Raw genomic sequence first — 13,512 nt, forward strand, 5'->3', positions numbered from 1 at the left:
TAACTATTACAAAACAAAAGTTAGCAGAACTGAAATCAATTGTAATAATCTACTCCATCTCATACTAGGAATTTGTTATGATATTTAAATATAGCATTCATAATTACTCTGTTTTTAGAGTTTATTTCAGATAATTGCATTAAAAAGTGACTTCAGAGAATGGCAGGGTAGAAGGACTCAAGCTCAACTCCCTGCAAAGCTACAATTAACTGTTGAAAAACCATCAACACTAAATCATTAAGGATGATAAGGAGTTACAAAACATTGAAAAAATAAAATAAAGTGATAAAAGGAAAAAAACCCGCAACCAAGAATACTCTATGCAGCAAGGCTCTAATTGATTCTTTAAGAGAAACCAAAGATTTTACAGACCAGCAAACATTAAGAGAATTCAGTACCACTAAATCAACTTTACATTAATACTAAAGGAACTTCTCTAGGTGGAAAAGAAAAGGTTACAACTAGAAAGAGGAAAATTACTAATCAGAAACTTACTGGTAAAGCCAAATATAAAGTTAGGAAATCATCTACACACAATATATAACAAAACAAGCAATAATGAGAAGAGCAGGATACAAATACTGGATATTTGAAATGCATTTGCTAATAAGAGACCATCATCTTAAAACAATCATACATATATGTATATATGGAGATTCCTATATTAAACCCTCATGGTAATTGCAAATCAAAAATCTATTAAGACATACACACACATATAAGAAAAATCAACCCAAACACAACACTGAAAATAGTCATCAAACCATAAGAGAATAGAACAACAGAAGAACAGAAGTAAAAAAGATCAACAAAATAAATCTAAAACAATGAACAACATGGCCATTAGAACATCCACATTAATAATTACTTTAACTGTAAATGGACTAACTGCTTCAACCAAGATATAGACTTGCTGAGTGGATAAAATAAAACAAGACCCCTATATATGTTGTCTACAAGAGAACCATTTCAGTTCTATGGACACAAACAAACTGAAAGTGAGAGGATGGAAGAAGATATTCTATGCACATGGAAATCAAAATAAAGCTAGAGTAGCAACACTCATATCAGACAAAATGTCTTAAAATAAAGACGGTTACAAGAGACAAAGAAGGACATTGCATAATGATCAAAGGATCAATCCAAGAAGATATAACAATTGTAAATATATATGTCCCCAATATAGGAGAACCTGAATATATACGGCAATATCTCACAGACATAAAAAGAGAAACGGATGATAACACAATAATAGTGGGGAACTTGAGCACCCCACTTACATCAATGAACATATCATCCAGACAGGTACCACAAAAAAAGAAAGTTATAGTCCAATATCACTGATGAACATAGATGGAAAAATGTTCTACAAAACATTAGCAAAGTTAATCCATTAATACTTAAAAAGATAACACAACATGATCAAGTGGGATTTACCCCAGCAATTCAAGGATCCTATGATATCTGCAAATCAATCAGTGTGATACAGCACATCCATAAATTGAAGAATAAAAACCATATGATCATATCAATAGACATAGAAAAATCTTTTGACAAAATCCAACGCACACTTATGATAAAAAACAAATAACCTCCATTTCCTTCCTGGTTTAGCAGTAATAAATCTGACTAGTATCCACAAGGATGCAGGTTTAATCCCTGGCTTTGCTCAATGGGTTGACACCACATTGCTGTGGCTGTGGTGTAGGCCCATGGCTACAGCTCCAATTTGACCCCTAGTCTGGGAACTTCCATATGCCATGAGTGAAGTCCTAAAAAATAAAAGAAAATCCAGAAAATGAACATAGCGGGAAACTACTTCAACATGATACAGCCCATATATGACAAACCCACAGCTAATGTCATTCTCAGTGGGGAAAAGCTGAACAGATTCCAAGATCAGGAACAAGACAACGACATCCACTATCACCAGTTTTATTCACCATAGTATTGGAAGTCTTAGCCACATCAATCAGAGAAGAAAAAGAAATAAAGGGACTCCAGATTGTAAAGGAGGAAATAAAACTATCACTGTTTGCAGATGACATTATACAAAGAAAATCCTAAATGGCCATTAGAAAATGTTAGAACTCAACAATGAATGACATAAAGTTGCAGCATACAAAATTAATATACAGAAATCAATTTTAAAGTATATATACTAACAATGAAAGATGAGAAAGATAAATTAGGGAAACTATCCATTACATGAAAAATAATGAAATACCTAGGAATAAACCTAACTAAAGAGATTAAAGTCTATACTCTGAAAACCATAAGACACTGATGAAACAAATCAAAGACAACACAAACATATGCAAAGATATACCATGCTCTTGAATTAGAATAATCAATATTGCCAAAACAACTATAGTATACAAGGCAATCTGCATATTCAAGTTAATCCCTATTAAATTACCAAAGGCATTTTTCACAGAACTAGAAAGTAATGTTTTTTATTTATATGGAAACAGAAAAGACCCCAAATATCCAAAAAAATCCTGAGAAAGAAAAATGGAGCTGGAGGAATCAGGCTCCCTAACTTCAGAGTACACTACAAAGATACAGTGATCAAAACAGCATGGTATTGTCACAAAATCAGAAATGTAGATCAATGGAAATTGACAGAAAGCCAAGAAATAAACACACAAACCAACAGTCAAGTAATTTATGACAAAGAAGTTAAGAATGTACAATGGAGAAAAGACAGTCTCTTCAATAAGTGGTATTGGAAAAACTGGACAACTATATTTAAAAGAACAAAATCTGAACACTCTCTAAAACCACATACACAAAATAAACACAAAATAGAGTAAAGACATAAATATAATACCAGATACTATAAAACTTAGAGGAAAGCATAGGCCAAACACTGACATAAACAGAAGTAATATCTTTTTGTTCCATCTCCTAGAATAATGAAGGCAAAAGAAAAAATAAACAAATGGAACCCGATTAAACTTAAGTTTTTGCACAGCAATGGAAGTCACAAACAAAATGAAAAGACAACCTGCAGAATGGGAGAAAAATCTTTTCACATGAAAAGACTTACATGGGATTAATCTCCAAAAGATACAAACAACTCATGCAGCTAAAGAGGAAAAAACAAAACAACCCTATCAAAAAAAAAGGGCAGAGGATCTAAATAGACATTTCTCCAAAGAAGACATAACAGATGGACAAAACACATGAAACGATGCTCAACATCACCAATTATTTGAGAAATGCAAATCAAACTACTATGAGGTAACATCTTATACCAGCCAGAATGGCCAGCATCAAAAAGCCTACAAACAATGTAGGCTGGAGAGGGTACCAAGAAAAGGGAACCCTCTTATACTGTTGGTTGGAATGTAAATTGGTGAAACAGCTATGGATAAGAGAATGGAGCTTCCACAAAGAACTAAAAATAGAACTACCATAACATGTTGCATCCCACTCCTGGGCATATATCCAGAGAAAACCATAATTCAAAATGATACATTCACACCAATGTTCACTATAACACTATTCACAATAGCCAAGACATGAAAGAAATCTAAATGTCCATCCAAAGAGTAATGGATAAAGAAGATGTGATGGATATATACAGTAGAATATTATTAAGCCATAAAAAGTGAAATAATGCCTTTTGCAGCAACATTGATGGACTTAGAGATTATCACACTAAGTGAAATTAGATAGTAAAAGACAAACGTCACATGACATCACTTATATATATATATATAACTTTCAAAAAGGATACAACTGAACATATTTGTAGAACAAAAAATAAGACTCACAAAATGTGTAAACAAAATTATGGTTAGCAAAGGGGATGGGTTGCAGGAGAGGGATAAACTGGGGGTTTGGGTTTGACATATGCATATTGTGCTATATGAAATAACTGGCTAAAAAGACCTGCTGTACAACACATAGAATTTTATCCAATAGTGTGTGATAACGTTTATGGTAAAAGAATATGGAAGAGAATGGATATGTGTACATGAATCACTAAATCACTTTTTTGTACAGCAGAAATTATCACAACATTTTAAATCAACTCAACTTCAACAAAATATTAAAAAATGAAAAAAAAGTGACTCCACTGAGGTTTCCTTCCAGGTAGGTAGGAGATTGGAAGACCTGTGGTTTTCATAAACTGTGACCCTGAACCACATGACTATGCAGGTATTCAAGCTGTCCAATGAGCCACTTTTGGATCATTATGGCACATATATATATATGTGTGTGCATATAGACTTGATCCTGAAACCACATAAGAGATTGGGCATCTGCACACTGCATAGTCAAAAATCCTCATATAACTTTATGGCCATTTCTCATATCTGCCAATACAATAAAGATTATTAAAAATAACATAAATTGCCCAGGTTGCCATCTGTAGTTTTTCACATGAGTAATGCAACTTGTGACTATTCTATCAGGAAGACAAGAGAAAATTGTTGGGGAGGAACATCTTTCATTTCAGGAGTAATTATTCTTGCATCTAGGATGTACCTTCAAAGAAATGGATTTACAAATATTTCTAATCCAAAATTAGGACAGTTTTGAAGTAGGGAAAAGTACAAATTGCATATATATATCATTCAGAGAAAAAGCTTAATAAAGCGAGCTATTGAAATTGCATAGGGTAGTTGAATACTAAAAAAATGCATATCCTTGGAAATAAATAAAAGGGCAAGTTTTATTCCACTATGATAAAAGAATCACAATTCCTGGTTCCATAGCTTTAAGCCATGCAACAAGGGCACTTCAATACCGAGTACACAATTGGGCCTTTGAATTGGGCAACAAAGAGAATCTCTTCAGAATGGTCTTTATGTATTTATTCTTCAGACTAGAGATGAAGTGGTTCAGTATGGGCATGACCACAAGTGTATATCACTGAGGTTCTTTTACTTGATTTTTACCTGTGGGTATGAAGAAGAGATAAAGTACAATAAAAGTACAAAATAATTGTACCTTATTATACAATACAAAATATTGTTCCTAAGATGGGACAATAAAATAATGAGACAACCAAGAGGTGAGATGCACAGGTGGAAAATGGTTTATACTTTCCTGAGCCTATGAGATTCCATGTACACAGGAAACATTTTTAGAATAAGAATGAAGGATTCCAGCAAAATGACACCCACCCATAAGAACAGATGAAAAATACATCACCATGTTATGAGAAATGTGTCAGAACTGGCAAATTGTACCACCTGATTGAGTTCACAGAAAAAGGATGGGAATCCTACATCTGGGCAGAAGGACAATCACAGCATCATTAAGCTGTGTAACAACAAATGCATGTCACTCAGTGTCCAGGAGAGCAGAACCAGAAGTCCAGAGAGTTGGATGTTCATGATAACTAAATAGTGCAGAGGTGGCAAATGGCCACAAACTTGTCATAAGCCATCACACCCAGGCGTAGGTCATATAATCCTGCAAAGAGTATGTGAAAATATATCTGGGTGATGCAGCCTCCGTAGGTGATTACTCTGCTCTGTGTCTAGATGTTCACAGCATGTTTGGGATGGTGGTGGTAGTGAAACAGATGTCTGTAAAGGACGGTTGGAGAGGAAGAAGTACATGGGTGTGTGGAGGTGGAGTCTGAGCTGACAGCCAGGATGGTGAGCAGGTTCCCAAACACCATGATTCGGTACATGGAAAGCAAATGTCCATATATGAGGGGCCGAAGTTCTGATTCCTCTGAAATTCCCTCTAGAAGAAATTTTTAAATGTGGGTATTAGTCCCTGGTTCCATGGGGTGGAGGTGACTATTGGGAAAAGAAAGGAAAATGACATAACTTTCACACAAGATACATATGTCACATGGCAGAAACACTTCAATTTATATTTTGCTGGCAAGAATTTGATTTTAATATTATAGGTACAGATAAGTTCTCCTTGAGGGTATCTTTTGTCCTATTTTCAGTGCATTTCCAAAGAGTTCATGTATTTACAATTTTAGTGAGAAGTTATTTCATGCATTTGAGAAATATATATTGAGTGCCAACCATGTTCTGAGAACATGTAGGAAATAAATGGAGAGTACTGAAAAACAAATCCCACACATATAAGGATGTTTCAAGATTATATTCAAATTAAAATATCACATAATATGTCAGAAGGTGACAGATGCTATGAAGAAAAAATATAATGTAGAAAGGAGAGAGTGGTAAGAAGTGTTACGTGTGCTGTTGTTCAGGCAATGCCTCCAAACAAGGTATTATCTGAAAAAAGCCTTTGAGAGAGAGAGAAGGATTTAGCATAATTCAGGAGGAGTGTGTGCCTAGCAGAGGGATGGGCCACTGCAAAGAACCTGAGGAACATGCTTGTTCCATATGTTCAAACCCAAACAAGGAAGCCAGCAGGGAAGAGTAATGAGAGATGGTGTTAGAGGATGTTGTGGGACAAGGTGGCCTCCTTGCTACAGCTACAACTTCGGTGTAGAGAGAATCCCTTGTTCTCATGCTGTTCCCTGTACTTTATTAACTCTGGTGCAAAGGCATCTTATGAAGTAAAGCATATCTCAATCGTAGTACCATCTGTAGATTAAATTCTGGCCTATGTATTCTGTCACCTTAATGCATGAGTTCAATTGCTTCTTTGAGAACTGTGCTCACTCCACAAAGCACAGACACACATGCGTGCACGCACACACACACACACACACACACGCATGTGCCTGCATGCACACACATGCCATGACCGCCTATGTTGTTACTAACACCCAGTTATCATCAAGAAACACCCTCCTCAGGCCATGAGTGGTTACAACTCAAGCTAATCAGATAAGATTAACTTTCTCCTAAAGGATATATAAATGGTACCCAGAAATTTCAGTTCACAATTTTCTGAAAAAACAGTAAAACTAGGATTCCTTTTGATATGACCACGTTCTGCCCTGTATTTAAAAATTATAAAAAGTATGAAAGAGAGTTAGAGAGAGAGAGATAAAATGAAGGAAAAAGATCTAATAAGCTCAATGTTCCCCTGAGACAATGTGATGAATAAAAGCTTCCTTGGTTTGTCAGCATTCCAACTTCACCTACATCACCTTGTTGCCCAAGAAAAATAATAAAGAAAAATACATTTTTTCCCAAAGACAGAAACAGTGATATCTATATGATGTGAAAAACTATACAGATTGAATATCCCAAGATATTCTGTCCTGTGCACTGTAGGACGTTTAGCAGCCTCCTTGCCCTTCACCCACCACACCTCAGTATCACCTCAGTAAAAAAAAAAAAAAAAAAAAAAAAAAGTCTATCTATATTATTGCGTCGCCTGGGAGACAAAATTGTCCTCTTGGAGAAGCAAAGTTTTAAAGTGGCAATATCAGATATATTTGTAGCAGTGGTATATCTGGAATTGTTTGAGAAATAATATGATAGACCCCCACATGTGTATCAGCCACACCATGCAATGTTATACAGATATTGAAATAAAGAACCAGAGTTATACTAGGTAAATGGAGACAAGCCCTTGAGGTATTCTTGAGAAAGAAACAGAAGGGGACAAATTATACGAAAAAGACTTCACTAAAACATAAATGGCCTTCATGATGTATTCAGGATTGTATTCATCCATTTGTGGAAAAGTGTGTGAAATATGTGTAAGTGTATAATTTAGAAGGTGGTTTTAAAGGAAACTAAGAATTTATGGAACAAAAAATATTGGTGACAGTGAGATTAGGTTAAGTACAGTATTTTCTGAACAGTAAGTAACAAAACTGAAAATCCAGAAATCATAGATAAAAAGACAAAAATAGTAAAATTTTAATAATACAAACATGGGTCCCAAATTCAACATTAAACTGTTACAGCCTTGGAAATGAAAGAGTATGATAGAAGGACATTTAAAATGTGGGGAAGAAGCAGTATATAAGTTATAATTTCATCTGACATGGTGATAGATAGATTCAAATATGCTTATAGAATATAAAGCTTATGTTTAGTGCTAAGATAAAAAGGATGTCTTCCAAATTCTGGCCAGAGATTATGTAACTTTTAAAAATAGATTTAATCTGAAAGCCCAAACAAATAGTACAGAATAACAGATGTGAAACTAGAAGCATAGGCATCTATTATCACTAAGAATGCTAAATAATTTTCATTTTCCATTTGTTTACACAAAGACTGACATAGTAAGAATAGGAAAATGACAACTAAATTTTTTCAGTAAGAAAAATTACAATACAAAGAGCAATTAATGGATTGTGTGTATACAACATGATGGCTATAGTTCATAATGCATTATGAAATATTTGAAAGTTGCTAGAAGACAGTAGATCCTAAAGTTTTCATCACAAGAAATAAATTGTAGGAGTTCCTGTCATGGCACTGTGGAAATGAATCTGACTAGGAACTATGAGGTTGTGGGTTCAATCCCTGGCCTCACTCACTGGGTTAAGGATCCATCATTGCCGTGAGCTGTGGTGTAGGTTGCAGATGTGGCTTAGATCTGCCATTATTGTGGCTCTGGCCTAGGCTGGCATCAACAGCTCCAATTAGACCCCTATGGGAACCTCCATATGCTTCAGGTGTGGCCCTCAAAGGACAAAAAACAAAAAAAAGGAATAACACTCTTCTGACACCATTATATAAAACAAAATTTCTAGAGACATTTGTCAATAGAAAAACACTGAATGCTAACCAAATCCACAACTATATTCAGCCTGACAGGTAGTAAAATATTGGCAAAGTAAACCTCATTAATATAAACATTTTCACATACGTAAATAAGATTTTTCTTATGTGCACACCCAGAAGGAGAAAGGATGCTGTGACATGTGTGTTACATACACATGTATTGTAAGTATGTATTTGCAAAGAGTCTTTTGTCTAGATGTTACTCATAAATGTGGAAATATAGACTAATAGAACCCATCCTAAAATGAAGAGAAATGCCTTCACTTCCACTGTATGTCCCTTCACAGGTAATACCCTATTGATCTGTTAAACAATAAGATCCTTTGACTTATGTTCATGTTTTATTGGAAGCAGTTCCAGTCTCCTGTTTCTTCTTCTACTTGAGCTTCCACAAATACCATTTAATTGTCAACATCAAAAGTTGCATTTCCAAGTACAGTGTTCACTTTTTCATCATCATAAATAAATGCAACATAAAAAGCCAACAAACAAACATAGTCATCTCTGGCATCTGGGCTATTATGCATTGGTTCTCAGGGTACCTCTGGTAAAAGTTCTTGGCTTCCACCATCTGTGGTCTTCTCCTGCAGTATCTGTGTAGCTTTCAGACTCGCCTGCTTTGTAACTTTATTCTAAACCTCTAACTATTTGATTTCCCTTGGAGAGACTGGTCTGGACAGAATGGAACCTATTTTCAGGTGATTCTCTATTCCTAGGAGACTGCATTGTTAGTTAGGTGAATTGTTTTTATTACGCCTTCTCCTTTAACTATCTTGCTATCAAAGCTCTAAGCCTCCCAGAACCTCATCATGTTCCTGAGTGTAAGTTTTCTCAAAAGGATAATACTGAGGATTTGTCTTCACTAGGTCCCCTGGGTCATCAAAACATTGACTTGTGTTACATGGGGGCAGGACCACAGAAATCTCTAAAAATTACTATTCACCTTTCAAAGGAGAGGATAAAATTTCTCTTTTATATAAAATATTTGTATTAGACACCTTGGATTCATTACAGTTTTTCCAAGCCAATGAGGAATTTCTTACTTATATCAGAAGTTGAGAGCTGTCACTGCATTTCTCATTATAAAATTTTGTAATTGTAAAAGACATACGTACTATCATGTACCACTAGTTACCATACTATTATGACTATCAAATATAATCTTTACAACAGTGTGCCCTATGGGGCAGTACTTTTCTGAACTCCATTCTCCATAGGAGAAACAGAACTCATAGGGATTTAATGTCCTGACAGAAGATTTAAACAAAGTAAGGGATGGACTCTTGACTGTAATTTGTCAGGGTGTTCCCAGTTCTTAAACCCAGGGCAGTGATTCTCAACCAGAGATGATTATGCCCCTGGGACTATTCAGCAATATCTTAAGGGATGCTTCTAATCTCCTATCAACCACAGAATAGCACCCATTACAAATAATTATCCTGCCCCCAAAGTCAAGAGTAAGATGGAAAGAAATCCTATTCTAAAAGAGAACATCTATAAAGTCTTTGTGCATAGAAATGACCAATGTTGCTCATTTAAATGCAAATTCTGAATAATCAGTCTCTAGTGGGCCCAGAAAATGCATTTCTACCAAGCCCCCCAGTGTAATTGATTCTTCAGGTCTTGGTCTGAGGATCACAGTTTGGGTAGCAAGGCTTTGCTTCTCTGTTAGAGTCAGATGTACATAGGTTTAGTACTCTCTGCCAAGGATCTTGTATGTGTAAACTTTTTAAAGAAAAGTTTTCAATCACTTTATGGGAGCTTACACATAATTTATCACCAAAAACTTTCACCAAACAACATTTTACCATGGTAAAAATAGGATCCTTTCACATGGACACCAAAATCTATTCACTAAATAGAAATAAATCTCGACAATGAAATATTGTTCTTAGCAACACAGGATGTAGTTTAAAATTTCCATCATTTTTAAGAATTTCCCAGACTCAAATTCCATGTAAAGTGAATAGATTCAAATTTGTGTTTCTGTGTAGATTCCATTTGGAATCTTGGAGTTAATTTCATTGGTCTGTGGCTATGGTAGGCACTGTGAATGGAACTGAGTAAGAGAATGTGATTCCAATGAGAAGAACCAAATCTAAGTATCAGCAAAATGAGCTGTAAATTGGAAGTTACCATTTTCTTTCTTTCTTTCTTTCTTTTTTTTTAGGACCAAACCCGCAGTATATGGAGGTTACCAGGGTAGGGGTCAAATTGGAGCTGCAGCTCCAGCCTAAGCCAGAGCCACAGCAATGCCAGATCCAAGCTCTGTCTGCGACCTACACCACAGCTCATGGCAAAGCTGGATCCTTAACCCACTGAGTGAGACCAGGGATCAAACCTGCAACCTCGTGGTTCCTAGTTGGGAGCTGTTTCCACTGCACCATGATAGGAACTCCTTGTTTTTTTGTTTTGTTTTGTTTTGGTTTGGTTTTTTTTTTGGAAATTTCCATTGTCAAAAAGTGCAGTTAAGACTGTGAAATACAAAGGAATGGTATATACACAACTGAAAAACTGTAGTATCTGTTTCCATTATTATAAAATCACATAATTGCTTTACCAATAAAATGTATTTTTTTCTCAAGTAGTACAAGAGCTCATGACAATTCTTTTGGTTGAACAAGATAAACTTTATTTGAGATGATGTATGTCATTGCAGAAGAAATCCATATGGTCCCATGAAATAAGTGTGAATTTTAAATATTTTGAATGAGGTTTGAGGAAAACACTGAGAAAATAGGAAATGGACATAGGGCAAAACTGACCATAAATCAGACTGAGAAGGAAACATAAATGTGACTTACTTCAAAGCTAAGGAGCAGTTGAATCACATAAATGAAAATTTTAGGAAATAAAGACAAGGAGCAAGTTCTGCCTTCGCAATCTGCTTAAATACTATCAAATTCTGGCTACACTGCTTTGGATTCTGAAAAATCCAGTCCTATCTTGCCAAAGTTTGTCCCTTTATAGCTGCTGTAACAAAGAATCTTTTCAGAGCCCTCTTTTTTTTCCACTTTTATCAAGATATAATTGACAAACTCTGGATATATTGTAAATATAGAGTTTGTGGGACTTTTCTGATGGAGTTAATGTTGCCTAGAAAAAGGGATGTAAAAGGCAGCAAGCAGAGCATAGGCTTTATTTAGTTTTTTTAAAAAAAGATGTGTTTGACATACAACACTGTATAAGTTTAAGGTATGCAGACAGCATACTGACTTGACATATTTTGTGAAATGATTATCACAATAACTTTAGTTAACACCTATCATATTGTTTATATACAGGAACAAAAGAATCACATGAATTCACAGGCATTCAGCCTTATTCATCAGACACCCTTCAATGATGAGGACACATATACATATTTAGATATGTATATACAAATTACCCTTCAACAACACAAGGATTGTGGGCACCAACACTTTGTTTAGTCAAAAATCCTCATATAATATTAGAGTCCTTTCTCTATATACAAAAATTCAACAAACCTTATTACAAATATTATAAATTACCTTAGTTGCCAACGGTATTTTTCATACTGTAAAGCAACCATGACAATTCTTTTAGGGAGTAAGAGAAGAATTACTTGGGATGAAGTATATCATTTGAAAAGTAATTGTTCTTAATAATTCTAGAATGCCCCAACTAGGAAATGGAATTTCCAAACATTTCTGATCCAAAGGCAAAGGCAGAAAATTTTGAAGTGGGAAAAAAGACAGACTGCCTATATATCGAAAGGAGGAAAAGCTTAATAAAGGATTCCTGGCAATTACATATAGAAAGATGATACCCCAAAATGGAAATCCCAGAAAATAAATGGAAGAAGAAAACTTCATTATTCAATGATCAAATAATCCCTATTTCTGGTTCTGAGAACTTGAGTCATGCCTTCAAGGGCATTTCATCACACCCAGGATGTGTGTGATGCATCAAATAGAATACCTTGCATCAAATAGAATCTCTTCAGTGCATTCTTTATGTCTTTATTTCTCAGACTGTAGATGAAGAGGTTCAGCATGAGTGTGATCACAATGTACATCACCGAGGAAGTTGCACATGAGTGTGAGCTGTGGGTAGCAGCAGAGCTAAGGTATACACTTAGGCGTGTACAATAAAACAAAATGACAATGGAAAGGTGAGACACACAGGTAAAAAATGCTTTATACTTCCCCTGAACTGATGAGATTCTATGAATGCAAGCAAATATTTTAGAATAAGAATAAAGGATACCAGAAAAAGGACCAGTGCTCATGAGGAGAGCTGCAAAATACATCACCAGGTTATTAAGAAATGTGTCAGAACTGGCAAGTTGTACCATCTGATTGGGTTCACAGAAAAAGGCCGGGATTTTCAAATCTGGACAGAAGGACAATCGTGATACCATTAAGGTGTGTAACAAGGAATACATGGCCATCATTATCCAGGAGATCAGAACCAACAGTCCACAGAGTCCAGGGTTCATTATGCTCATGTAGTGCAGGGGGTGGCAGATGGCCACAAACCTGTCATAGGCCATCACACTCAGGAGAGCATCATCTAAGCTTGCAAACAGTATGTGAAAATACATCTGGGTGATGCAGCCATCAAAAGTTATAACTTTGCTCTGTGTCTGAATGTTCCATAGCATCTTTGGGATGGTGGTGGAGGTGAAACAGATGTCTATAAAGGTCAGGTGGGAGAGAAAAAAGTACATGGGTGAATGGAGGTGGGAGTCTGAGCTGACAGCCAGGATGGTGAGCAGCTTCCAAAACACAGTGATCAGGTACATGGAGAGGAAAAGCCCAAATATAAAAGGCTGCAGTTCTGGTTCCTCTGAAAGTCCCAGAAGAAGAAATTTTGAAATGTGTGTATTGTTCCCTGTTTCCAT

At 35.6% G+C, this 13,512-nt stretch overlaps 1 protein-coding gene and 1 pseudogene across 1 annotated transcript; both read right to left on the reverse strand.

Moving 5' to 3' along the window:
- Nucleotides 1–4,755: 4,755 nt before the first annotated feature.
- LOC100624838 (olfactory receptor 7A17-like) lies at nt 4,756–5,716 on the reverse strand (annotated as a pseudogene).
- Nucleotides 5,717–12,549: 6,833 nt separating this feature from the next.
- Nucleotides 12,550–13,512, reverse strand: LOC397354 (olfactory receptor-like protein OLF4). Its single transcript, XM_021082033.2, has one exon. It carries the CDS (start codon nt 13,510–13,512, stop codon nt 12,550–12,552), a length of 963 nt encoding a protein of 320 aa, XP_020937692.2.

The sequence above is a fragment of the Sus scrofa genome, chromosome 2 (assembly GCF_054392235.1).
Source record: "Sus scrofa isolate SSC_HxYL_T2T_F1_AM1 chromosome 2, Sscrofa_HxYL_maternal_Yorkshire_Landrace_v2.0, whole genome shotgun sequence".
Classification (NCBI taxonomy): Eukaryota; Metazoa; Chordata; class Mammalia; order Artiodactyla; family Suidae; genus Sus; species Sus scrofa.

Coding starts and splice junctions, on each gene's coding strand:
- LOC397354 (XM_021082033.2), bottom strand. CDS start 13,512: ATGGAAACAGGGAACAATACACACATTTCAAAATTTCTTCTTCTGGGA.